Genomic DNA, 26,869 nt, shown 5'->3' with positions numbered 1-26,869 from the left:
TGGCATGGATCCAACATAATAGTGAGGGCTGTTTAAGGTCATTTTTTTGGGTGATGAATAAACTTAGACAAAGTTTGATTTTTTTAAAAGTCAAAACTTGAATACATCCAGTATGCACTTAGCAGATGAATAGAAGTATACTAACCAGCTTTGATGGAACAGTGTTTATCCTCATAGCCCTTCAAAAAATATAAGAAATGTGTCATAAATTCCACAGCTGATGTAGACCAGTCTACATTTCCTTAGAGAGTAGGGTAAGTGCTGAGTTATTACTTTTGCAAGTCTGTTTTTAATGAGTAAAAGTGGCTTGCTACTAACACAAAATGCATATCATTTCCTCGTAAACCCCTTAATCTTTAACATTCAGATTGTTATTATTCTTCTTTTTAAGATGATGTTATGTAAAATGTTAAGATGTATATGTGTATATACCTCACAATGCTTTCAACAGCCTACTTCTCCATTTCCATTACAGAGTTGTGTTTGGACGATTTGCTTTTTTTTTTTGGATCAAATCATACACTAATTCGATGCTTTTAGCTTGTGCACCTGAAGAGCATAATTTGCCTTTATGCTGCAGTCTGAAATAATTTGGCTTCAGTTCTTCCATCACCAGACTGATGTATAAATGAATTACACTAAGTTGTTGTTGCACAGAGCATCATCACACACTGTGGCGATTGCTCCACCAAGGACTCCCTAGAGAAGAGAGCTGACGTTTAACCACTGGAATCCATTACGCATACCGCTCCAGCCCCCAGTGGACTCCAGCCCCTGTCATCCTTCAAGGTCCCATAGAGAAGCTCAGCTGTGTAGTCCTGAGGTCTGGGAAGCCTTGACTCTCCTGGGCCCCAGAAGTTTCTCTGTCATGTTGGACCTGAAATTTGGACCACAGGAGACAAACGCTCCACTGCTGCTTTTAACCAGTAGAGACAGTGCAAACACCACCATATTATGCAGCAGAGGCACAGTTAAAAGCGAACAGGGACTCCCTTCTTTATTAGAGATGTCTCATGGCTGTTAGCAGCAGACTTTCACTTTCATATGCCCCTATCTGTGCTCTCGCTTTCTTTCTCTTCTTCCACTGTCTGTCTTCTTCTCTGTCTTTGTTTTTCTGTATATCTTTACAACTTGTAGTCGAGTTTAGTCTAGACTAAATTGCCTGAAAACATTTATAAAATTAGACTCCTTTACTCTATTTTTATATTTGTATCTAAAATATAGCTTCTTCACAATCAAACAATAGATAATATGCTATCATGGTGAAGTTAAAATGAACAGCTGAAATATCTACAGTACATGCAGCAAGTATTCAGACACTTGATTTAGTTCTTGTTTCTTACTACTTACCAATCCATTGTTGTAGGTATACTGACATATCCCTCAAGTGTCACACATTTATAAATCCATCAAGGTCAAGGACATTCATACCTGTCCTGAAGCCACAGTATTGTCCTCGATGTGTGATTTGATGTACTGCAACATGGAATTTCATATAATTATCTGCCGTCTCTGCAGAGAAACTCAGATGCTCTGTTGGAGTGGCCACTGGGTTCTTGCCCATTCACTGAATTTGGCAGAAGAGCCAGCTCTCGGAAGAATCATGCTGTTTCTAGACTTCTCCATTTTTACAATGAGAACTTTCATTAATTCAGTAGTTTCTAGTACAGTTTTTCCATGGGTAGAAACATACGTTTCCACCACAGCCTCACAGCAAGTTTAGCCATGCCAAGCTACACTGCTGTGGTCCTGCTGGGTAGCCAACGATGCGAGGAATTAATTGGAAATTAAATATGTTTATCACAGAGTTATAAGAGTTTCATTAGCACTGTGATTCTTCAATAAAAACAGGTCCACACAACAAGATGGGGAATTTGGCCCTATTAAGTTATTGGATCAGTTTTAAATATAGCAGGGAGGAATAGCTCATAAGGACACAGTAAGAAGTTGGATGAAGAGCTGCAGATGGCCTTTTATCCAAATCACCGGATCTCCAACATGTCATCAATGTAAACAACTTGTCTTACCTTGCTGTGCTGTGCTGTGCAAAACAAAACAAAAAACTGGCCCTGTGCCAGCACAGCTCAACTGCTCAAGGTTGTTCATGGCATTGCTTAGCATTGACTAGCCCTACCACACTGAATAAACCCTGTTACACTCTTCCATCGATCTGTGCCACAACACATTTCTGTCTTGGTACTCTACAGAGAATTTCATGGACTCCAGGTCTTTGGTTGTTTTTTCCTCTGGTATGAGGAGACAGTAATGTACCATGTTTAGGACATATTTCAGTGATGATTAGAAAATATGTTGCATTAACAACAAATACCAACTTGTAATGTAATTGCCAAGGTTTTGGATATAGGTAAATTAGATTATTATTATGAGGTTTGAAAATTATGAATTAATGGCAAAATTTGAATGAATTTTCAGTTAGGTTTGTAACACAGTATAAAAAAACCCAGTATAAATCTCTGTCTCTATCTCTCTCTACACACTATGTATCTGCTACTCTCATTCCATAAGTAGTAGCTCTCAGAGGGGAGAGTAGGGTGATTCCTGCAGGGCAGTTTCGATATGACACAGCAGGGAACTCTCTTCATCCATCTCCAACTGTCTCTCCACTTAACATTCTGCTTCCCAAAGGAAATAGCTCCCATTTATTCAGATGCTACAAAGCACTGTCAAGGCATATATGGTGGAATATGAGCCATGGCTAACCAATTGGCGAATAGGTAGTGACACATACAGTGCTTCTCAACTAGCAGGCACTCGTATCCAGTTTAGCAGCTGCTTGTCGTTGTTTATTGTGTGGCTCATTTGTGGAGAAGTGATTGAACCTTCTCATAGGCTAATAAAAACAGGGAGATTCACTGCCTAGCATTTTGCGCCTGGTCACACACATTGACTTGCAATTTGCATCATGCGGGTCCAATCGATGGCCTGCTGAGGCTATTGAGACCCAGTGAAAGGTCCAAAAGGCCAAGCAGAAGACAAGATGTGTGATGGCTCTTTGCTCTTTTATGAGCTCCACAGTGAGCTGCAAAGAGAGGATTAGGCACTCTCTGTAGCGGCGGACTGCTGGAATGCAGAGAAATTCATCATGAGGAGCTGATGATCCGAGGGAACTGTTTGAAGAGGTTGATTTATAGTTTTTCTATTAGTGTTAAAATATACCACTTGTGCAAACAGTGCATTTTGACCTTAAAAGCAATCTGGGGGGATAAAGGGAAAATAAGAAAGAATAAGGTGAATAGCTAACGGTAATGTTGTGATTCTGTCATCAGAGCCTTGAGAGGCAGCCCAAAGATAATCTTTATCTACACACAGCCGAGCCTCCTGACCTAGTGGTACCACACTGCTACACTGACACACAGAGTTAGTTAGCGCACATGCCATATAATCTAAGCGTCCCCAGTTCGAATCCGGCAAGGGACCTATGCTGCAGGTCATTCCCCTCTCTCTCTCCCCGTTTCCTGTCGGCCTCTCGGCCAGCTACTCTCTAAATAAAGGCAAAAAATCTTTAAAAAAAAAGAGAGTTAGTTAATTCTTCAGGAAAGCTTTAAAGCTCTGTTGTTGCTTGAACTGCTTTGAACACAGTGGCTGTGTCAAATCTGAGTTCAAAACTGGTGTGTGTGTGTGTGTATGTAATGTATTCAGATGAGAGTGTGTGACAGTATTCACTGAACCTTGTGGCGTTGTCGTCATTGTTTCACAGGCTGCTGTGTAGAGAGAGATAGAACCTGGCACGCTTTAGGGGGAAGAAAAAGGATGCATCATATGACACACCTACTCCACAAAAATCCAGATCTCATTCATACACACACACTCCCTCTCTTCCAAAAAGAGTTGCACACACACGCACACACTCAACTAATGCTCAACTATCAAACTGCGTCCTTGACATCAAAGCAAAGTTGATAATGCAGACAAGCATGCCAGGCACACATGCAGGTACACAAACACTTACACACACACACTCAGCACAAGAGGGAATGTTTGATTAATTCACCTATTGTATGATTTGTGTATTTTTATCCATTTAATTTGTGCCTGTGCTCTGATGTCATGCTGCAGGCTGTGGGGCACCTTTGCAGGTGTTTCCAGGTCTCTTGTAAGCAGACAACTTGACAAGCATAATAAATGCAGTATATCAGAGACATGCACCTTAGATGTTTATTCAAATACAGTGATTGTTGTGGAGTGGATTAGTAACTCTGTTCCTTCACTCAGCAACTATCGATGAGGTTTGCCTCAGATAAGTGTTGCTGTTGAGCTTCTTAGCAACCAAAATAGAGGAAAAATGACTGCAAAACTGATAACTGACAAAAAAGATTATCAAGTTTTTCTGCAAGAGAGTTTTAAGAGTTTTAAATGAAAGCGGACCTCTCACCAATACCAAATACCCCATGCTTTTCTTTCTTTTGTAGTTGTAGCAGCAGCACAGACACAAAGCATTCCTTACCTTGTGTGTTAGAGGTTTGATGTTTATTCACCTATGTTTTAGACAGGCAGGACAAATCCCAATATAGAAATGATGGGATCTGTCGAGGGATTCTGGACCAGGGCTTATGGTACAGACCATAAGCCCTGGTCCAGACCAGGGAAGTAAAAGCAGAAATAGTAAGGAACTGCAGTTGCAGGTGATGTTGTTGTATTGTGTTTCCAGGGTAACGGCCTACTGCCCTTGCGGGTAAGACAGTGGGTCAATAGGCCTAAGTCGCACATACAATTTACAAATACACACACACACACACACACACACACATATGTCCCTAGACACCTTCTCATCGCAATATTCACACGGTCCAAACACACAACACATGTTCTCACCCAAGTAATGACACGCACAGTTTTGCAGACTCTGACACACTATCACAGTAGCGCAATTTAGTGTGTACATGCACACACATGCAAATATACCTTGACTCTCCCCTGACATTAGTGCAGACAGACTGTGGGGTCAACAGCTCTCTTACTATGTCACTTTAGCTTTGGCTCAGAGCCAGGCTCTCTTCAATTCAACACCATGACCTCCCCATGTGGTCACACTCTCCCCCCCTGCAGTATACAAGGCCATACGCTCTGTTTGCGTGTGCACAGGTAAGTGTGTTTGAGTGACAGAGAGAAAAAAAGGGAACTTGTGCAAGTGTTTTCTTTCCAGTAATATACCTTGAATACCTCCCGTCTTTTTTTGTGTGTGTGCGTCCGCAGGCATTCTCATTTTGTATTAATTGTGTGTGTGTGGTTGTTTAGAGATAAAATTCCAATTAATGAGGATGTTCCTCTAACTCTGCAATACCCGGGGACTCTGTATCATTATATGGCCTCCTCTATTCTGCTTTTGCCAGGATCGGACACTGACCACGGCCAAGACAAACAACACTCTGATATGGCATTGTGCAGCCTTTCTGCCCAGTTGATATTCCTTAACTCTTAGCCGTTTGATATACCAATGTCATTTTTTTTTCAGCCGACACAGATAAGCACAGACGGTGAGACAAATATTTTCTGACAATAGGATGGCCCTGTGTCATTGAAGTCACACTATTGTGAGAGTAAAATCTGGTTTATCAGAGGAAGTCACAATGTGGAGCTGCAACAGACAAGAGCCTTTCATTCTGTCCGACTGATAGGCCATAAATTTGTCCTGTGCGCCCAAATGAAAATCTGCTGGCAGCTGGGCATGGTCAGTCGTCTAAAACCGTCGCCTTGCACAGGAAGCGATGTGAAAATTCAGCTCAAAATGAAAATCCGGTCATTATCTTCTCACCCCTCTCGAGTTTCCAGTGGATTTTGGAAGATAATCACACGGGGAGATAGCCCGATAGCTCAGTTTTTGCGTTGTTTCAAACCGTGCTGTTAATGAGATGGTCTTTTCAGAGCTGCAAAAAAGAAAAAGTTCTCCATATTTCCAACCAATGATGAAAGGTTTTGTAGTTTAACAGTGAAATCTCAGTGGATGTTTGGGTGCAAGTGAATCGTGAATTTTAATTTGTGCAATATGGTTTCTTTAAGAGAAGTAGTTGGATTCACCCGTGCTTTTTTTTAATGCATTTAGCATCCTTTGGTTTCTCCTTTGGTTTCTGGCTTCATAAATAATAAACGAATGTGTGTGTGTGTGTGTGTGTGTGTGTGTGTGTGTGTGTGTGTGTGTGTGCTCTAACTGTGACGTGCCACTGAAGAATTGCTGATGCACCCTTTGGTCACTAACTAATCACAAGTGATCGAATGCAATAACAGCCACCACGTTTAATTTATCCACATTGACCAATTATGCATTGTTATTTGCAGCCATCATTTAGCAGAGTAGCTCCAGGGGAAGCATATGCACATTCACTCACAACTTAGTCATTCAACTCACTTCAAAAATGATGACTAATTAAATTGTCCCCCGTGGCACTGTAGTTAAATAAGACTTCTGTGTAAACCACATAAAGGTCATAAGTTTAGTGGCTGACTTCATCAGTAGTGTATTAATATTCATCCTGGACATCTCTCAAATATTCTACTACAGTTTGAATTAGGTTATGCACTTGGATCATGTCTACTTTGCTGTCAAGCCTGTACTCAATGCCAGCACTGTTTGTTTATGTCTGCTTTAATCTGTCTTCCAGAACACACTAGTGGGACGGTCTGTGTTTATGGTGAACGCCACAGATCCAGACCAGGGCACCGGAGGCAGCGTTCTCTTCTCTTTCCAGCCTCCGTCCTCCTTCTTCTCTATTGACGGGGCCCGAGGCACCGTCACGGTTATCAAACCGCTGGATTATGAGACAACCTCAGCCTACCAACTCACCGTCAACGCCACGGTCAGCACACATGAACACTTGAAATGTACAGCATACATCAGCACAGACCTAACACACTCAAAAAAATGAATGCGTTTGTTTCTGTTTCTATCAGGATCAAGACAAACTGAGACCTCTCTCCCGACTTGCCAACTTGGCCATAACCATCACTGATGTCCAGGACATGGACCCCATTTTCACCAATCTGCCCTACAGTACCAACATAGAGGAGGACGTTCCCCTGGTCAGTAATACTTGACCTCGCACTGCCATAGCTTGCATCCTCTTCATGCAACTTTTAAGTGAAACCCTCACAACAATCTGCTCATTTCTTCCACTTCCATCCTTCTCTGCTGCCAACAAGTTCAACTCATCTTTCCCCTTCATTGCTCATCTCTTGCTCCTCCTATCCCATGTTCCTCCTCCCCTTTGATTATTCAGGAGCTGCTGCAAGAAAAATATGGTTAAAAAAAGGAGGACTGAGTTATTATCAGGATAACGTCCCTACTAAGCCCCAGAAATCCACACACACCCAAACTCAGCCCCGGGCCCCTACATGCAGCACTGCAGGTGTTGGAGACTGTAATTACTGTGAGAGATTTACAGGGATGTGCGGCCTCCAGCAAAGGTCACCGGGGCTGTAGGATTTATCTCACCATGCTGCATCACGCGTTCTTTTTGCTGCTTCTGTGTGAAGTATGAAGTACTGAGGTCTCACACTGACCTTACTTTTGTCTTTATTGCAAGTAGGTTTGTAATAGGTATCTAATACACTGAATGTCTAGTTCTCTGTATACCATTATGTTCACCCCGGCTTAGCCCTCTAACTAAACTATCCCAGGTGGCTAATGGTCCAGCTATTGATGTTTCCACTCGTAGAGAAGGGAATTACACACAGGGGCGTAATACTGTCCGTGCTTATTTCTGTTCTCTCTCTTTCTCTCTCTATCAGTTTTCACTCTACCTCTCCCTCCATCTCCCCCCCATCTCAACCAAACCAATCGACACACCCTCTAACTCACACACCCACCACCCTCGCACATCTCTCGTCCCCCGGCTTGCACACGCCATAGTAGAAATGTCAAGTGCTACATTTGCATGCATATTAACGGGGCGTGACGGAGTCGACACCCGGTGTCTCCCCGACTCTCTGATTCATCAACTGTCACCAGGAAGGTCACAACAAGAGGAAGAGGAGGCAAGTGCGGACGGGGTAGAGAGGGACAGTGGAATAGATGTTGGGGTAAAGGTGAAAGGAGGGAAGAAAATGTGCAAAGTTACAGGAAGATAAAGGAAATAAACATGTTGCATTACAAAGTTGGTGTTTCTCACAGCAGCTCAGAAACCTCGGTAATACTGCCTCGGAGTGTTGTAGCTCTTGCCTCTTACAGTAGGGGGCAGTGTGTAATCCTATTACAGTGGCACTGTAAAGAGAAGGTCACGGCAAGCGTGCAAACAAAATCTTTTACTGAGCCCCTTTGACCCAGCAACAGATACAGACAGGATAACAACAGTGCTTCAAGTGGAAAAACTAGAAATGTATGCCACGGTGCTTACACACACACACACACACACACAATCCCGATGCCCTCATGTGGTATTCTAACAGGCATGTGTCATTTCCATTAGGTAGTGTTTGGTGGTGATAAGCCGAGGGCGTACAGTGACAGAACGAGTGTCAAGTGTTCTCAAGGCCCATGACATTTACACGTAAAGGGATATCAAACTTGGATCCCTGTCATACGTCATTTCTCAAAGGTGTGAGCACGCACGCACACACAAACACACACACAAAAAAACCTCTTCTATTTCTGCCTCTCTCCATCCCTGTTTGTTTCTCTGCATCTGTCTATCTCTTTTTTTTCCCCAGCCGATCAACCCGTCATCCGTAGATAACTTTGAAGGAGCAGAAGAAAATATTTTCACAGGGCAGGGGGTTTTAGCTGTTATAGCTGTGAATCCACGCTGCTTGGACTGACGTTTAAGCCCCTTCTAGGACAAACACAATTTGGCTGTCAAATCAATGAGGAGAAAGAGAGAGAAAAGGAGAATGGGTTGGGGAGGTAATGCACTGTATAGCTAGAAATGAAAGGATGAAGAGGAGGAGGAGGCGGTGAGGTGGGGGGGCAGGCTCGGGTTTGACAGATGTGCTGGTGTATTTGTGAGAGTGTGTATGTTTGCAGGAAGGGGTGGGGGGATTGTATCTTTGACGGTTGATTGAACATATTCCACTTGTGTGGACAGCTCGAGAATATTGCTCATATTATTTCAGCATCACTTCGTCTTCTCACTCGCTCTCTATGTCCCTTATTTCTCTCTTAGTCTGCCCCTAAATCTCACCCCTCCCACCCCCCATAGTAGGTAGGTGTGTGTGTGTCTGTGTGTGTGTGTGTGTGTTTCTCTCTCAGCTAGTGATCGGTGTGAATCAATCTCTCTAAAAGGCTTGTAATTGATTCTGCTGTAATTGGTCAATGACAGGAGATGCTTTGGCAGAAATGGAGCATAAACACGCCTTAGACACAATTTGCAGGATCAATGGGAGGCAGCATGCTCGGGTGTGAGCGATAGAGAGCGTAGGGGGAGAAAGGGAGGGGTGAGAGGAGGAGAGAAGGAAGGAAATTGGGAAGTAGGGAGGGTCGCTCCAGCTCTCACTGCAGCACAGGAGTTTTTAAGTATCACCACCGTGTCTGATTGAGGCACGAAGTCTGAGAAAGCTCAGCGGATCAAAGACTTTTCAAATAGCTTTCACTCTTTTTCTTTTCTTTTTTTCCCCCTCCCCAACTGTCATACTGGGGTTTTTGTCAAGTTGCAGACTCATAGCTGGCGTAGCTGGAGAGTTTAAAAAACAACAAAAGGTGAAATAAACCCCAATGAAGTGTTAATAACCCACTTCTATAATGAAAAAAATTGTCTGTTTACGACTTGCCTGCCGTGATGCTACTTGACTTTTTGTTACGGTTATTGTTATTTTTCTCCTTTCCAACGTGGAGATGTATTGGCTATAAAGGGCTTTTAGGGTTCAACATCTGGTGGGAGTGTCTGTCAGAGAGAAGAATGCTCATTCATGGTTTTCATGGAATAATAAGTGTCTGACTGGGAAATACTAAGACAATTATTCCCTAAATTGATGCACTACTTCCACCTGAAGGCCAGAAATCAGTTGGGGATTTTTTTTTTTACAATATGATAAAGGCAACTAACATAATTTTTTGAAAATATATGTATAAAAATATACATCTAGTATTATTTCGTATGTCGATAGCTGCTTACCATAATACAAAGCTTCTTGTAATTGACAGGTCAGATTAAAGGAAAAACTACTGGAAAAATGCTGGAAAATACATAATGACTGTGAAGATTACATACAGCTTATACAGTATGTTGTGTGTGTGTGTGTGTGTGTGTGTGTGTGTGTGTGTGTGTGTGTGTCTGTGTCTGTGTCTGTGTCTGTGTCTGTGTCTGTGTGTGTGTGTGTGTGTGTGTGTGTGTGTGTGTCTGTGTCTGTGTCTGCAGGGATACGAGGTGCGGAAGATAACAGCCATTGACCAGGATCTGGGCCGACCGAGAGGCATCGGCTACACCATCATCTCAGGTCTGAGTCACATAATCAATCTGACATCCGCAGCACAGAGAGGGGGAATCGATCACTTCTTATCATAATCTCACAGTAATAATAGACAAGTCTCATCAAGCACCACAGTCAATAACAGCAGAGAGCAGCACCTCAGAATTGGAGAATGGGCTCGCCTTTTAAGTGGGTATTAATCACTGTTGGTGCGGTTGTGCAGAAGTCAGCTTTCATTAAGCGTTATCATTCACAAGTTTGGCTCGTGACATCAAAACAGGATTATAGTTTGTGAAAAATTTGACCTCCGGCAAAGAGAGTGATCTCATGATTTCCTGTTGTTGCCTACTTGTGTTTTTTTTATTGTTTTATTGGATATGTCACACTAACAGTTTGGAAAAAATGCACTGATATAAAGAGAGTGCAAAATGCCGCCATATTGGGTCTCCTCCTGAAATCTCTGTCTTGTGTTGGTGTTTCTGTACCTGAGAGTCTTATTTTAAAGAATGTGACGGGACTAGTGGAGAAGACTAAAGGAATCTTCAGTTTGCATGGTGTTGATAAGGCTAGAGCAGTGATCCTGCTTTAATACTCCTGAGCTGAGTTTTCCTCTGCCAATGATGTTATGCTTGTGCCTGCCAGATACTTTGTCTGTCGGTGTGCCAGGACGATATCTCACACACAGATTCCCATGAATCTTAATGGTTAGATTGACCTTGGGGCAACAAGGGCCAAGTTACATTTTGGGGGTTGAATCATCACTATTAGACCAGTATCTTGTTTTTCTAGCCTTATCTATGAAATGACACCAAAATACAGAAATGATTCCAAGTCCCTGAAGTAGCTTTTCAAGGATGAATAAACCAATTTAACATAACATTTTAATGATGTTTTGGGGAGCAAGTGGGATAGTATTGTTTTTTATGAGTGGAAGTCTGGAGAACTGAAAAAGCTGGACTCCATTGCACTGACCATGTTTACTGTTTGCCCTAAAGAATCATCTAATTTGCAGTCTTGGTAAACTCACCTATGTGGAGCTTTTTGTTGATCGTATATAAACAGATGAATGTGACCAAACCAAAGTGAGTACACGAGAAGTTAAGATTGAAAGGGACACACTGAGTTTACATACACCCATTATTTATAGTCATTTAGTTATTTGAGTACATTAAATCATATTACGTATTGAATGTGTCATTTTCTAAATAAGTGGCGCAGGAAAAGACTGTCTTGTTCGCTTAATGATGATCACTGTCACTGATGTCCTCCATTTGTTTTTGTTAAAGAAATTCAAGATATATCTGTTGAACTAGTTTTTGAAAGGGCCCTCCTTTTACTTACCTAGTAAACTTCATATACCTATTGAAATAAAACACACTTTTGACTCGGTGCTCCATGCTCAGCTGTAATACCCCTTTAATACCCCCGTAGGGTGTTAATTGCCACCATAATCAACGTTTCAATCTTGAAGGATGAACAATCCCTGGAAGATCCTCGGGGAGTAAAACATTGATCAGCATGGTGAAAATAAACACCCCGTTGGGAGGATTACAGCCATGTGTGGACTGTATTCTTTAAACTCTGCGTGCCCCCTGTTGAGCCCAGAATGGCCAGGATGGAAGGACATCAGTGGCTCCAGTTTTGCCAGCTGGCTGATAAGGGCTGGCACTGCTTGAAAAAGCCTGGCACACCATGGGAATTTTGGGTGATGAAGATATTCATCGTTCTGCCATCTGCTGAGTCACTGCCTGACCTCACTGCTTAACAAAGGAATTTGACCCCGCGTGTGTGTGTGTGTGTGTGTGTGTGTGTGTGTGTGTGTGTGTGTGTGTGTGTGTGTGTGTGTGTGTGTGTGTGTGTGTGTGTGTGTGTGTGTGTGTGTGTGTGCATTTGAACTTGAGCATGTGCGCAGTTATGTATTACTTGTGAGCAATGGCATGTGTGAGAGAAACAGTGTGCGCTCCTTAATGCATGTGTGCACCTGACTGTTGTACACTGAGGACACAGAGCCCACAACCCAGCCCTCTTCTTTACAGAGCTCACCGTAAACACTCTGCTCCCTTTCAGTGCACACACCTACTCAGTCTTACTTACCGTCTGCTGCAACGTTTTGAATTGTTGTGTGTGTTGTTGCAAAGTTGAAGGGCTGAGTTAAGCTCTAGAGGAGAAGAGCATTAAAAAGACATTAATTAGGTGGTGCGATGGATTCCCAGTCGTTGCAAAATCAAGAGTTATAGCACTGCACTAAGCCCTTATGGAGATGGAGCCTGTAGGCTTGATAAAATCATTATGAGTTTGATAGATAATGAAAGTTGAAGGGTGATGCAGTGCCAGGAGATAAAGGTGGGAGGGCAAGGTTTTCAGAGGATTTTTGCATGTGTGCCAGTTGTTTTAGGTTTTTTTTCTTTTTTATCTTTAGTAAGTCTGTGTGTGTGTGTGTGTGTGTGTGTGTGTGTGTGTGTGTGTGTGTGTGTGTGTGTGTGTGTGTGTGTGTGTTGTGCGTGCGTGCGTGCGTGCGTGCGTGCGTGCGTGCGTGCGTGCGTGCGTGCGTGCGTGTGTGTGTGTGTGCGAATGTACACATGCACTCGCACATATATCTCTGTCTATACAGGCTCATGTGCACGCAGTCAGATTAGCATGAGGTTGTGCTTTGTGCTTGTTTGCAGTCTTAAGTGCAACTCTGCATGGCGCCTCTCTTGCCTTCCCGCTCCTCGCCCAGAGTGTCCTCAGAGAGTGCGGCTCACTCCTGCGGGACTCGTCTCATTAGTTCGGTAATTAAGATAAACGAGGTTTTAATTGCAGCTGTGATTTATGCTAATGATTGTGGGACTCAAGATGAGGATTTCCTCTCCCTCCTCCAATCAGATGGCAGATCTGGGATTTGATGTGTATAAGAGATAGCATCAGAAGCATTACACTCTGCCTCTGATGTTGCAGTTGTTATTGTTTGTTATGATGGTGGAGATGCAGGGGACGGTTCTGATGGTAAGATCCCTGGTCCACAGAGTAAGATGTACCACTCCTTGACCTCTGACCTACTGCTCTCATTATGCATTGTGAAAGAGATTTAAAAAGCAGTTATTATTTGATATATTTCTTGTTTAAATTATATATTTAACCAATGTTGTTCTTAAACTAACTAGTCACTCTTCATTTGTCATTCAACACCTGCTACATATCATCAGACTGCTGTGTCTATTTTAAACTTACACTGTATGTAAGTGTGAGATTTTGTTTAACAGTTAGTAATGTCATTATATCTTTGCCAGTGGAAAGATAAATAATAGATATTTAGATTTCTATGTCTCTTTAATGTGTTGATTTGACAAGTCTTTAGAGTATAGTGTTGTTTGTTCTTCAGTTCAACCGCTTTGGTACACACCTGTGTGCTGTCATTCTGTCATGCATGATTGGGATGAAATAGTACTCCGAGACTAGTTGAACTCTTGAGCCTTGTTTCTATCTCAGGGTTGTTCACTAACGTGTAGGGTTAGCTGTGGGTATTTTTGAGTCAGTGCAGGGGTATTTAAGAAGCGGCTGAGTGCCGAAAGATCAAAGAGAGAGGAAAGGTCACTCTAGGTGGTATCTCTCTGAGATATGATGCATTGTACTTCTGGGTTTACTATTTGGTGAATCACAAGCTCTATACATAGTCCACTGCTGATTAAATAGCTTGTACAGTATTTGAGAACCAAAATGCTTGAAGTGTAACAAATACTCCCACTATTGATGATGATAATGAATTGCACATAGTGTTAATTGCGATACACAATCATTTTTAATGTTTTGCACTGGGAAGACTAAGATATTGTATTTTATCTCCAGTAGCTGGACACTGTTAAGTGCGCATTCCCTTTAAATGTATAATAAATCCCAATCTTTACATTGGAGAGGTGATATTAATTTAATGACCTAGTGTTTATTTGTAGATGTTGCCATAATTGCCCCAAATATTTTCAGAGGTTTTTTACGTCAAACAGTGACATCCACATGTGTACATTTAATACTTAAAGATGTCCACTCCTGCGCATGTCCATTGCAAATTATCGTAAAATGATCAAACCCTTAAAACCTGTCTAAGAGCAGCGTTAACTAAGTGATATGTGTCTGCAAAACCATTGAAATAAACAAGATAAAAATAATAGTTTTTTTCAGTTCAGACATGCTGGACTGAAATTATATCATGGCTCTGAGAGATTTTAATGATTAATGAATTAGACTTTTTATTTTTTTAACCAGGGAAAGCTGTGCAGAGTCACCGACAACTCATTATTGATCAGATGAGAATTATGCAGGTACTCTGGAAATAATCGCCATTACTGAGCTCCCTCCTGATTCTGCTAATGTTGGATGAGATATTTCATAAACAATAAAATCCAAATGCACGTCCCCTGATCAGAAACTCTCACCTGTTATTCTTTCACATTTTCTGTGTGTCAGAGATGAGATGTTCCCATTGCATTACATTTCCTGACTCAGTCTAATTTGGCCATTGGCAATTATCAAGTAAATGTGTTTTTTGTTTTTTTTAACAGTTGCTCTAAATGTGCATTTAAGTCCTGTTTTAAAAAGTGAATTTTTTCTTGGCTCATAATGGATCCATTATGAAATGCAGGGAGGACAGCAGAAGAATTTACCAGGTGTTCATGTGTCTGTTTGGAGGAGCAACCATGTGTCCAGGGAATCAAATATCTGCTTGCTCAGTCTTGTTTCACTAGTTGCCAAGACTCCAGTCACTGCCGAGAAAATTAAATATTAAATGACCTTTTCCCGTAGCAGCTCTAGTCTTACACCAGCACCATCTCCATTTTGACCTCAGGTGTTGCAATAATACACTGACGTAAACTTACCGGCTCACCTGAGGGGAACAAATCCTGTTAAGCCTCATTTTTTGTGGCTTCCCTGTGCAAACCATTCAAAATGATTGTGTATGGCAAGTAACACTATGTCTTATGCCCTATCAGTAGGATGTTGTCTTAATTATAAACCAGATCTCCCATTTGCCTTATCTATACAGCAGGAAACAGAAAGAAAAGTGTGAATAGTGTTACATTGAAATATTTAGTTTTATACATACTTTATTTCACTTGATTTAGCTGTAGCACAAAGGTTAGCATGTATGTGGTTGACAACAGGGATTATTTTTCACAAAAGGTACCAAAGAGAGTAAATACCCCCTTAATAGGAATTATAACAGCTTAATTTCTTTCTATTCACATGTAAAGTGTATTGCACCTTAGCTTCTGGCCAACTGCTCCAACAACAAACAATCCCAAAATGTCAGCAATTATCCACTCAAACCCGCCCTCGAGGACGGCCAAGGCAGTGGCACAGACAGCCTCAGTCAGTCTCACTGACAACAACGACCTGAGGGACTGACACACCAGAGCCAAAATGGACTCACTCTGGCACAATGTCCACGCAATGCACTCTGATTTGAGGATGTCTATGCATATACATACATGAGTGAATTACACACGCACACGCACACAGACACAGACACACACACACACACACACACACACACACACACACACACACACACACACACACAAACACAGGGAAGGGGAAAGAAGGAAAAGATACCAAGAAAAACCCCAGTATGATTCTTAAGAAATCTTTAAATATATATATATGTGTTTGGTTGATGGAGGTAACTTTCACCTCTCTAAAAAGCGCTGGGCTATCTGTGATTTCTATTACAGAGAGTTAGAGGGCCAACAAGTCTTGTCCAAAAGCGTTTCTGTCTGTTAGGATAAGACTTAAGCCATTGTGTAAAGTTTGTTCAGACTCTCCACTGTGTCTGTAACAAGAAGGAGAAAAGTCAGCCTAGCGTCTCACAGAATGAAAGGACATCCCCCAAGCTTTTCATATCAGCCTCTTGTTTATCTGTGTGCGCTTGTTTCTATCTCTTGCCACATGCAAGCACAACTAATCCCATCTTAAGCCCTTTTCCATCTCTACCCTTTTCTATCATTTTAGACAATTCCTCCTTTCTTATTGCATCTCTGTTTTCTGTTTAGGAAACTGCAGCAAAGAATTGACCGCATTGGATTTTAATTTGCAGCAACCCAAGCAGAATAATTCTCTAAATTGATAAAAGATGATAACTTCATTTTTATGTATTTTATTATATTAAAAAAAACACACAAGTACTTAAAAGTTTGTCAGAGGCTGCACAGTGAGACCACATATTGCTCTGATACAGACAGACACAGTGTAGCCAAAGGGGTCCGCTGACTTCCATGGCCTTTGTCTGTGACAGCATGTAAACACCCCGTCTGCCCCCCTGACACAGGAGTGAAGCAGACATCCCTGTCCAGTGCAGTGGGTCGGAGAAAGGGAGACAACTGGCCTTGTTACAGCATCCCCACTGTACACAGGTCAGACAGGTATGGACACGCCATTTCCCGCCTGGACAGACTGATAATAGTAAAGGCGATTATTTCCCTCCGTCTGCCTTCCACACATATCTCTCTCCGTCAGTACTGCTACACCCTGATGCTCTGATTCCATTCCTCTATTACATAGCTCATATCAGTAGGCATGCTGTAATATGGACAAGGCTAATACCTGTTATTCTATGGGGAGCTCTTATTGTGACTGTCGTGTCATTGGGATTTCTCTGGGTTTTCAATTAGACGCTCCGAGGCTCTCCGAAGCTTGTTGCTATGTAATCTCCCAGAGAAGGCAGATAGTCTGCAGGACACTGATCACAACACAATCCAAAGTCTAGCAGAGCCTAGTAGCTGTGTTCACATTCAAGTCCAGACTTCACTTGGTAACTGTAAGATATCGGCAGGGGCGGTCTTTACCATTAGGCAAGGTAGGAAATTGCCTGGGGTCCCTAACTAAAAGAGGCCACACACAGATATACATTTACTATGCTGTTTAGATATGAAATATGTACAATGATGTTAATATTCTAACTTCATATAAACAAAAATACTACAAGAGGCCCCCAAAGTACATTGAAAAAATATACAACAATGTTCCTCACACCACAGATTAATGGACTATTTCATCACCGGACAGGAAGCTACGACCCCTGCGCACCTCTCGACTCACATGTTGCTAAGGGCGCAAAAATTTCTGAAAGTAAAGTGCAATTCAACACAACATCAAACAGTAGAACAGAGTTGTCGTAGTGCACATTTCAAAGGAAAACAAAAAGGAAAAGTAAAGCAATCACTGTAAAGCTCCTGAAGGTGATCTGTTCTTCTGTTGCTCCCACTGAAACAACCAGCAGGACGACAGCGCCCCAAAATCCTCATGAAAACAAAGTGAATGATGATGATAATATAGGGAAAACTGCATTCAGTGAAGAGAGAATGTCGACTATAAGATAAGAAATCTGCTTTCAGGACAGCAATTTAGGCCTACATGTTTTTTAATATTTTCATTTCATGCAACTGTATAGGCTAAACACAGTACTTGTCATTCTAATACATTTATCTGGCATCTTGTTCCTGGTTACTTTACTTTACTACTATTTCTGCACTTTTATCTACATGCAGTACTTTTAACACAGTATTGTAAGTGTGGTAATAGTTTAAAGTTTTGAGTGCTTCTACCACTGCCAATACCAACATTCTCAGTTACAGAAAGGGTGAAAATAAGGCATGAAGGAGGCTCCATAACTGAGTTCACCCAGGGTCCCAAAATCACTGACTCCACCCCTGGATAAACAGTAGGTCTCCTACAGTAGAATTCCTTCATTTGATCTCTTCTTGTTTGGTTTGGTTTTATTTATAAAACAACCTACACATAATACACTTGTTGAAATATTCACCAAAAAACCTACAAACTAACAAAAAGATACAGATTCAGTCCCACATGACACATGGACATGCCTAAACACAAACTAAAACTAAAACTAAATTATACAAATATAATTGAATCCTATATTTTTACTAAAATACTACTACATTCACCCATATCTTCCTTTTTCATTTCCTTAAAAGAAACTTTCAAAACTGCTTTTTAAATTTGTAATACATTCTGGGTATCTCACATCATCTGGTAAGCCGTTGCCCCCAAACTTTAAAAGGATTTAGATCCAAAAGTTCATATCTACGAACTTTAACTGAATTTTGGCTATGCCTTATATTATACTCAAGCGGGTCACATGTGACTTGCTGAAAAACCCTGTTAGCAGAACTCAACAAGGATTAGAGATTCAACACCTCATCTTATTGTATCAGTCTGTGAACGGGCCTGATCCAACTGATAATAATTATGTTTTTATGTTAAAAAGTAAAGAAGAATGAACAAGGAAAATATACGGTTCAGTAAGAATCCTCCATTCTGCCCTTGATCTCATTCACTGGTTGTTGTCTTTCTACAACAGAATAGGGTTTTTTTTAGCAACATCACAGCACAGACATATATATGTCAGCTTTATCTATTGGTGTTAGAGGTTCTCCCTTATTTTCATGTATCTAAAGGATAAAGGAGATGCTGCTGGCTTTGACAAATGTTATCCTAAGCTATCTGCTTCTGAACAAGCATATTTCCAGATGTCAAACCCAATTTTCTTTACTGCTGTCTTCCAGCCAGCTGTTGTTTTGTACAGAGCGTGCAGAGCCAGATTTTGTATCGTCTAGCAAACTACAAAAAAGAAATCAGATAGGAGGGTGAATCTCAAGTTCTGTACTCTGGTCTCACAAACACAGACAAACATTCTCACACCCGTGCTTCCACACATGTGCACACACAAAGCGGAGAGATAAGACTACACTGCCGGCTCGATGCTCTGTTGAAAAGAGAAAAATGTGACACCTGATGCTGACAGATCAAAGCCACCAATCAATACCTCTGAGTTTGATTATTTTCCATGAAAAGTTAAGATTGTGGATCGATACATTTGTCTGTGACCTGGCTGAGAACCAGTTTTCACTGTGGCATTTGAGACCAAAGTCAATTTAGGAAACACTAAGGACTCCATAGAAACAGATTGTTTCCAATAAGTGCGATATGTGGACTCTTATTCTTGGAGAGGAGGGTAGATATTAAGGTGCATCTTTGTGGCCTATTACTGAGCTTCTATTACTCTATAATGAAGTATTTTGTATATCAGAATCTTTGATTAAGAAGAAAAGTGGACCCCCAAATAATGTTCCAATCATCGCACACTTTGTTCAATTGCCAGTAGCGTTACATCAGGTGTTTTATCAGTGAGAAGCAGGTGTTAGATAATGTCCCTGTCACAGAACTAGCAACTTATACTGGTTTATTGAGTGGAGCACTTGAAGGGTGGATGGGAACTGAGGGAATATTGCAAACCTCCCACACCTCACTTGTATGCAGAGGTTATACAAGGAAGATATAGAATAAAGCACTACTTAAAGCATCACTTACCTACAAGAAGCTGTCAGCTGAATGTAAATCAAATCCCAATAGGATCAGAGGTTAGAGTCGTATGACTCCAGAAATTCAGAGACACGCAAAATTAAATTAAAAGTCTTACTTCCAATCTTACAGTGAAATTGTTGCATGACCACCTCAACTTTTCATTTATGAAAAGCCATTGGACACGTTACGGGAGCCAACAGTGCTCAAAGTCTTTAGGAAAATCAGGGTGTGTGCTGCTTTGGCTCGCACATTGAAAATAATGGCCTAACTCTGCAGCATTTGAAAGCAGAGTTAGTTGCTTGCAGTAGTGCTGGTAGTGAAAAAAAACAGTTTGCAAAGTACATGTCTCCGTTCCCTGCTCATCAGATATGTAAGGGGTCCTGATCAACTTGAAGTGGGCTGGGTGCAGCATGAGGAGATGATAGTCATAACATCAGGACCTGAAAGTGCATCTAAGCAGCTATGACAACAGCATAGAGTGGGATACCTTGGCAGAAAAGGGAAGGCACTTTCTTCTGCCATGTATTGTCTTAGAATACTTGTCCTTGAACCTCTTTTGAAGAAAAACTTTTGATGAAACTAGTTCATTGAGTATTCATGAAATGCAGCTTGTCTGCCAATGGCGAGACACCCACAGGGCCATTATCACTCTGCATCACACACACACACACACACACACACACACACACACACACACACACACACACACACACACACACACACACACACACACACACACACACACAAAACCACATACAGACTCACTGGTAGCTGTCATACACCAAGGGTGTGTGCGTTTTAATGCAAGCAAGATGTGAGTGTAGTTTAAAAACAATAACTAAAACCTCATCATCAACATGATTTGCCTGTAGGCGTAATCCTTAAAAGTGACACTAATTTGTGTACATTTAGCAAAGTACACAAAATCTTCGCCCCAAGACTCTGAGCATTGGCTGCATGCCATATCACATTACTAGAATGTTCCAGCGCCCCCATGATGTTGTCACAAACTAGAGAAAACAGTTGTCACTGGCTTAGTCATGGCGATTACACTTGGAGAACTCCTGCCTCGGCTGTCCTCAAAAGCTCATTGCTCAGAGAAAGTCATTGTCATCCACTTGTCGCACGCCCGATTGAACTCATCAGATCAAACGCTGTGTTTCTTCTGTTCTCTTGGGCAATCCCTCACATAATAACAACACATGTATGTTTTTCACTTTTGCGACTCAATACACTCAGTCTCTCCCATTTCTAGCCTCTCTATTTTTCTCTCCGCATCTCAGCACTCAGCCTTACGCTCTTTGTAAGTGGAGGAGAGAATTTCAATGAGGAAAACGTTCTCAGTAAATGAGACCTCAAGTCATTGTTCGTGACACAAAAATGTAAATGTGTTTGTCAATAGATAATATTAAATCTGTTTGCATGTTTTTCTTTATGCTTTGGTAATGCTGAGATTGTTCAAAATGGCAAATTATTTGGATTACTTTTATCTCATAATTGTGATAGTAATTGTAATCTTGTATTGAGGAAATTGCACGCACACTAAATTTGCACCACAAGGACATAATAAGCAGTCGTGTGTATATACTGCATATGTGTGTGTGTGTGTGTGTGTGTGTGTGTGTGTGTGTGTGTGTGTGTGTGTGTGTGTGTGTGTGTGTGTGTGTGTGTGTGTGTGTGTGTGTGTGTGTGTGTGTGTGTGTGTGTGTGTGTGTGTGTACTGCACACTAGACAAAATCATGGCATGGTTTCTCATTTTCCAGTCCAATACTGTTGGTAATGTGAGAGCATAGCTAATCCCCTGGAGTCTCACATCATAGAATCAAACTCTGCCAGTTAGCACCACATGCCATGCACTCTGACACACAGATGTGCGCACACACACACACACACATACGCACACACACACACACACACACACACACAGACTCACACTCATGTTCTATCTACACAGGAATTCTGTATTGAAAAGCCTACATATTAACACATACATGAAACATATAAACACTACCTCAAGTTATGAATATTAAATGCAAAAAATATGCATTTATTTGTGCTGAATCTCTGTGTGTGTGTGTGTGTGTGTGTGTGTGTGTGTGTGTGTGTGTGTGTGTGTGTGTGTGTGTGTGTGTGTGTGTGTGTGTGTGTGTGTGTGTGTGCAGCAATTTTCACCCCCTGGGGGTCTAATCACAGTGTCCTGGCAGATCACTGGAGAACTTTCTATCTGCAATTAGAATATGATTATATTTTCTCACTCAGTGGGACCTGTGAGTCGGTCTGTGTAATTTCACTCTGTATCTCTGGTCAAGCACAGCACACAGTAGAGCTGAGGTGGAGGACCGTTCTGTGGAACCTGAAGCAATGAGTCAAAGCCTCTTTAGAGGATGCATACAGAGAGTAAAACCAACAGTCTGCTGTTACAGTGCACTTGTACATTGCAGCACACCACTTGTGCGCTTTTGCAGGTGTGTGTTTATGCATCCATTCCACTCGTTGCTTGGCCAGGTGAGCGCCCAGTCGCCCGGGTAAGGAGCGGCTGTTGGAGTAGATTGGCATTCTAGTCAGGCCACTGAAGCTGACAAACCAATTTAGAGGCACAATGCCTACTCTGAGCGGGTCTGTGTCCCTGATGCATATTACCCCCCACCACCACTAATCATTATCAACATCAACCTCATGCCCTTCCCTCTGATACAAGCAAAAAAAAAAAGTTGCATATGTTGTGTCAGTTTATTTTCATTGGTGCCTGACACAAAATGACATTGGCATTGACAATGGCAGTTTTTTCTATGTTCAGTCTTAGTGTGACAGTGTGTGACAATGATACTGCTAATGCTCAACTTGTCCCAATCAGTTACTCCAGGAGTATTACAGTGATCAGGATCATCTGCAAGGAAGCACTGGAACTTGTTGATTTCTGTTTTATTATTTTCATGGTTCTTGGAGAGTTCATCTTCTGTGTTGCCCAAGTTTTTGTATTGTTCCTCAGTGCTATTTAAGCTTATAGTAGGGTTTTTTGTGTTTCATTTTAACATGTTGAGACCTTGAATAATGCAAGAATCAGACAGTATGCCCTAACACACTTTCCTCCATTTCCACAATTAAATAGAATATGTAAGCTGGATATAATCAGCTGTATTTTTCCTCCCGTTTATGTCCTTCCTTCTCTCAACCTTTTGGCCTCAATCCAGGCTTATTACCCAAGGGCTCTGCTCTCTCAGCTAGCCTGCCTCCTCTCCTCTATGCCCCCTCTGTGCTCTTTGTTCTGTAGCTGCCCTCCTCTCCATTCCAGACTAGGTACAGGGAAATAATAGAGCAGCCAGTGGGGAGTGGGGAACACAGGCATGGGTTAATCTGTTGACCTTAGCCGTTGTGCACTGTAGACTTACCATCTGAACGTATTTCTCCAGAGTCTAGACCTCAGCTATTACTATAAACTATTTGAAGAGAGTGATTCTTAATCCCTCAAAGTGCAGCTGAAGGTTCACAATGTGCTGCACTTACAAAAAAAGTGAACAAACACGTTAATTAAGAAAGTATCCTTTTTGGCCAAGGCACAATACCACATAGGTAAACTGACAATCTGGCGAGGAATGGAGTGAAAGACCGGTCCTTAAATACTGTGAGTGGTGGCTTGATTGCTGATAGAAGGCAGGTAGATGCAGATGCTGAGGAGATCTCCAACTCCGCCCAGCTCGAGGCCAACCTCCACTGGGGTCCAGGAAACTAAACAAAAAACACTCCCACAAAAGGGGAGGAAAAAGAGGGAACAAAAGGAAAAAACACAGGGATCCTGACACCAGTTTAAATTAGTAAATGGTGTAAGTGGTCAAAATGTAATAAAATAAAATATAATAAAAATCTCCCAAAGCCTAGTAAGTGAACTTCCAAAAACTTTGTGCCAAATATTGACCAGCAGACAGGAGTAATAGTGATACAAGCAGTAGCGTAATGATTTTCAAGTCTCTGGGACAAAAGTAGTGTGGACTACAACATATCAGTCAGCACTGTTTGCAGCATATGTTTTTGTTAGGATGTGTTGATATTTTATATTTCTATGATATTTTACTCTGTAAATATTACAGGAATTGAATCTGTTCCCTGCTAACTCTGCTGTACCCTGTCTCTTGTTATAGATGCAACCACTGCTTTCAAGTTGGTAATCTGCTATTTGTGGTGTATATATTGTCACATATTTTTCTATTTTATTATAGACAGAGAATGATTCCACTGTGTATATTTGCTCTTTTTTCATCCTGAGATTATGCTGTTTAACATACACTATATAGCAGATAGAACAGTTCCTGTGCTGTCAGCTGGTATGAACAGACTATATTAACAAGACATAAGTGAATTAATTCCAGGAGGACTTGACAGCCAGAGTCATCTCATTCAGCCCTCCCTGCTCCATTGTTTGCCTTAGATTAGTCTGATAGCATTCACATGTATGGACTGCCACTATCTACAGATTGCATAGGGGACTCTCCAGGTCTCATACAACACATTTAGTGGGCACAAAGAATCACAATGAAATTGTGAAGGCATTCAGTGTTCCTGAATGAGAAATGATTCGATCTTGACCGAGGTATTGTGTAGGGTGGATGGTGGGTGGGAGACATTAACAGCAGAGAGGTGACAGCGATGGGGTGTTTTTTCGTTTGCTGTCTCCATCTGCTGGGTGTAATTAGCAGAAAACAATCACAAGATGCCCAACAGAAAGCCTGAAAGACACTGTCAAAGAATAGTGTAAGAGAGGTGAGAAAGTTAACTAGCAGGGGTCTAAACTGTGTAAAGGAAGAGAGGGAATAAAAAAAAATATGACTCAAGTGGGTCTCAGTTTAATATTTTAACCTGTGTAATTGAAGTGTATAGAGAACGCCAAGCACACTTGAACTTGTTAATGAGAACAGTGCAGCGTTCATAATTTGAAAGGCTTCTCTTTGAAGGAGTGCATAGACTATAACAAAGTTAATGCAATTCATCAGCCCATGTGAAGTGATGTAGTTCATGAGAATTGTGCAGGGTGCTACAATAGCCAATCAATTTTCTATGCATTCTTATTGTCTTAAAGATCCCCTCCAGACATGTTTGATGTATAAAATATACTCTACATTGAATGATAATTGTGCCTAATATGTGGGGGTATTTCACAAAAAAGATCTTTAAAATTACATCTCCTCCTTCTCAAGAGTCTATGAATATGTAAATATTGTTCATCGCAAAAATGGAACTGTTTCGGGCACAAGATAAACACTACTTCAAGACAATGTCTCCTACTTCACAATAAAGTACATTCCCAGTGTTTGTCCACTGGAGGCTTCAAGTTTACACATCACAGGTGTATAAGTTGAATATTGGACCAAGGTGGGCTTCCCAACAATTTTTGATGTAACAAATCATCTTCTTAGGCCTTCCACTTAAAACTGGATTTTCAATGAGCACAGAGGAACAGTTGAATAGTTTTCTAGTATCAAAGTCTGCACAAACATCAGTGTGCACAGTGAAGCTCAATTATCCAAGTGAAATAACAATGAATAAACTACATTTATGAGTGGAGGACTTAAAGTTTAAAACAATTTCAGAATTTGGTGTGAGAATATTTTATTCAAAGAAGATTAATGTAATGAAATAATACGGTATATTCTATATTGAAAGGAAAAGTACATTAAAATCAACATCTGCATTCATCCTGATTGATGTTGTTGACTTACAATGACACATGTTCCAAGGCAAGCTAGAACAGGTCAGCATACTTTAGTGCAAACATTTTGTAATGATTCACTTCTAAGTAAACAGGTCAAATTTCTTATGCATCCTTCTGTCTCTGTATCTGTATTTAACAATGTATATGAAGTACTGAAGAAAAATTTGATTTAGCGTAAAAACCGGTGTATAAGTCGCACTGGTGTATAAGAGGCAGTCTATTTTGGGGGGTGTCATGCTGGGAAAAATGCTTTTCTATTGAAGACTGGTTGATTGGAATGTATGAGTAGCTGTTAATTTATAAACACATATGTTTATACTCCAGAAAGTGTTCAGTTTACAATTAAACACAATTAAAACACACATATGACACCTGAAACAGTGTGTCAGGTTAATGGTTAATGGTCCGGTAATGATTTGCTTAACTGAACTGGACCGGTATATTAACCCTCCTGTTGTCCTCGAGTCAAGGAAAGATGGAAGGATGGAATGAAAGACGGAAGGATGGAAGGAATGATGGAAGGAAGGAAAGATGGAAGGGAGGAAGGAAGGAAAGAAAGATGGAAGGATGGAAGGAAAGATGGATGGAAGGAAGAAAGGAATGAAAGAAGGAAGGAAGGGAGGAAGGAAGGAAGAGAAGACAGATGGAAGGGATGAAGGAAAGAAATGAAGATGGATGGGAGGAAGAAGGAGGGAAGGAAGGAAGGAAGGAAAGATGGAAGGGAGGAAGAAGGAAGGAAAGGAGGGAGGAAAGAAGGAACAGTCAAAACAGACGGGGTCAATTTGACCTGGGAGGACGACACAAAGGTTAACTCAGACCGGGTTCGGGTTAGGCTGAGTTTCAATTAAACCTTTTAAAAGAACACGGTAACTTAAGATATTTAATACAGTGTGTATCTGTATGCTCACTCGAGTCCCAAAAACTCTTCATCAGAGCTGTCTACTGCAGCCAAGTCGCACTTTTCCACTTCGCGCTCCAACATCAGTTTGGTCTGTAAATACTGAAACATCAGAGCAACTATTGTCCCAAACTTCTGATCAACACACAATCATTTTTCTGTACAGCATACAGCAGTAACGGGTCATCAATAGCCTATCTATTTTCATTAGCTGCCGAAACAGCTGGAGCGCACCGCGTGTCTGACATTGCTGTTTACAGGACGTTATTGTTCATAAGTGTGGATGCTCACATCATTATCTTTACAGTTACAGTTGTTGCTCTTAATGTTGGAAGACCTTTTACATACCTATAATCATATTCCGATCCAAACTCTCTCTATATATTTTACTGGAGTATAGGACACGTGCATATTTTGAGATCTAACAAACATGTTGAATGCAGAAAACAATGAACCCCACATCCTGCATCCATGTTTGCTTTTTATCAGTCCGTTTCTTCACTGTCTTTGTTGGCACGGTCGTATGTTTTGTTACTCTCTACCACCAACTTTCAATC

The 26,869-nt window shown here is 41.3% G+C and overlaps 1 protein-coding gene across 1 annotated transcript in view; it reads left to right on the top strand.

The window, feature by feature from the left end:
- The window catches only part of cdh23 (cadherin-related 23), a 156,946-nt gene that overhangs the window by 53,160 nt on the left and 76,917 nt on the right, over positions 1–26,869 (top strand). Inside the window, 3 exon segments of the mRNA XM_062430184.1 lie at positions 6,618–6,812; positions 6,907–7,035; positions 10,305–10,383. Of these exon segments, the coding sequence (XP_062286168.1) occupies positions 6,618–6,812; positions 6,907–7,035; positions 10,305–10,383 (403 nt within the window).

Source organism: Scomber scombrus, chromosome 12, assembly GCF_963691925.1.
Source record: "Scomber scombrus chromosome 12, fScoSco1.1, whole genome shotgun sequence".
NCBI lineage: Eukaryota > Metazoa > Chordata > Actinopteri > Scombriformes > Scombridae > Scomber > Scomber scombrus.
Note: the sequence above shows the minus strand (reverse complement) of the source record. Positions and strands in the feature narration are given on the sequence as shown.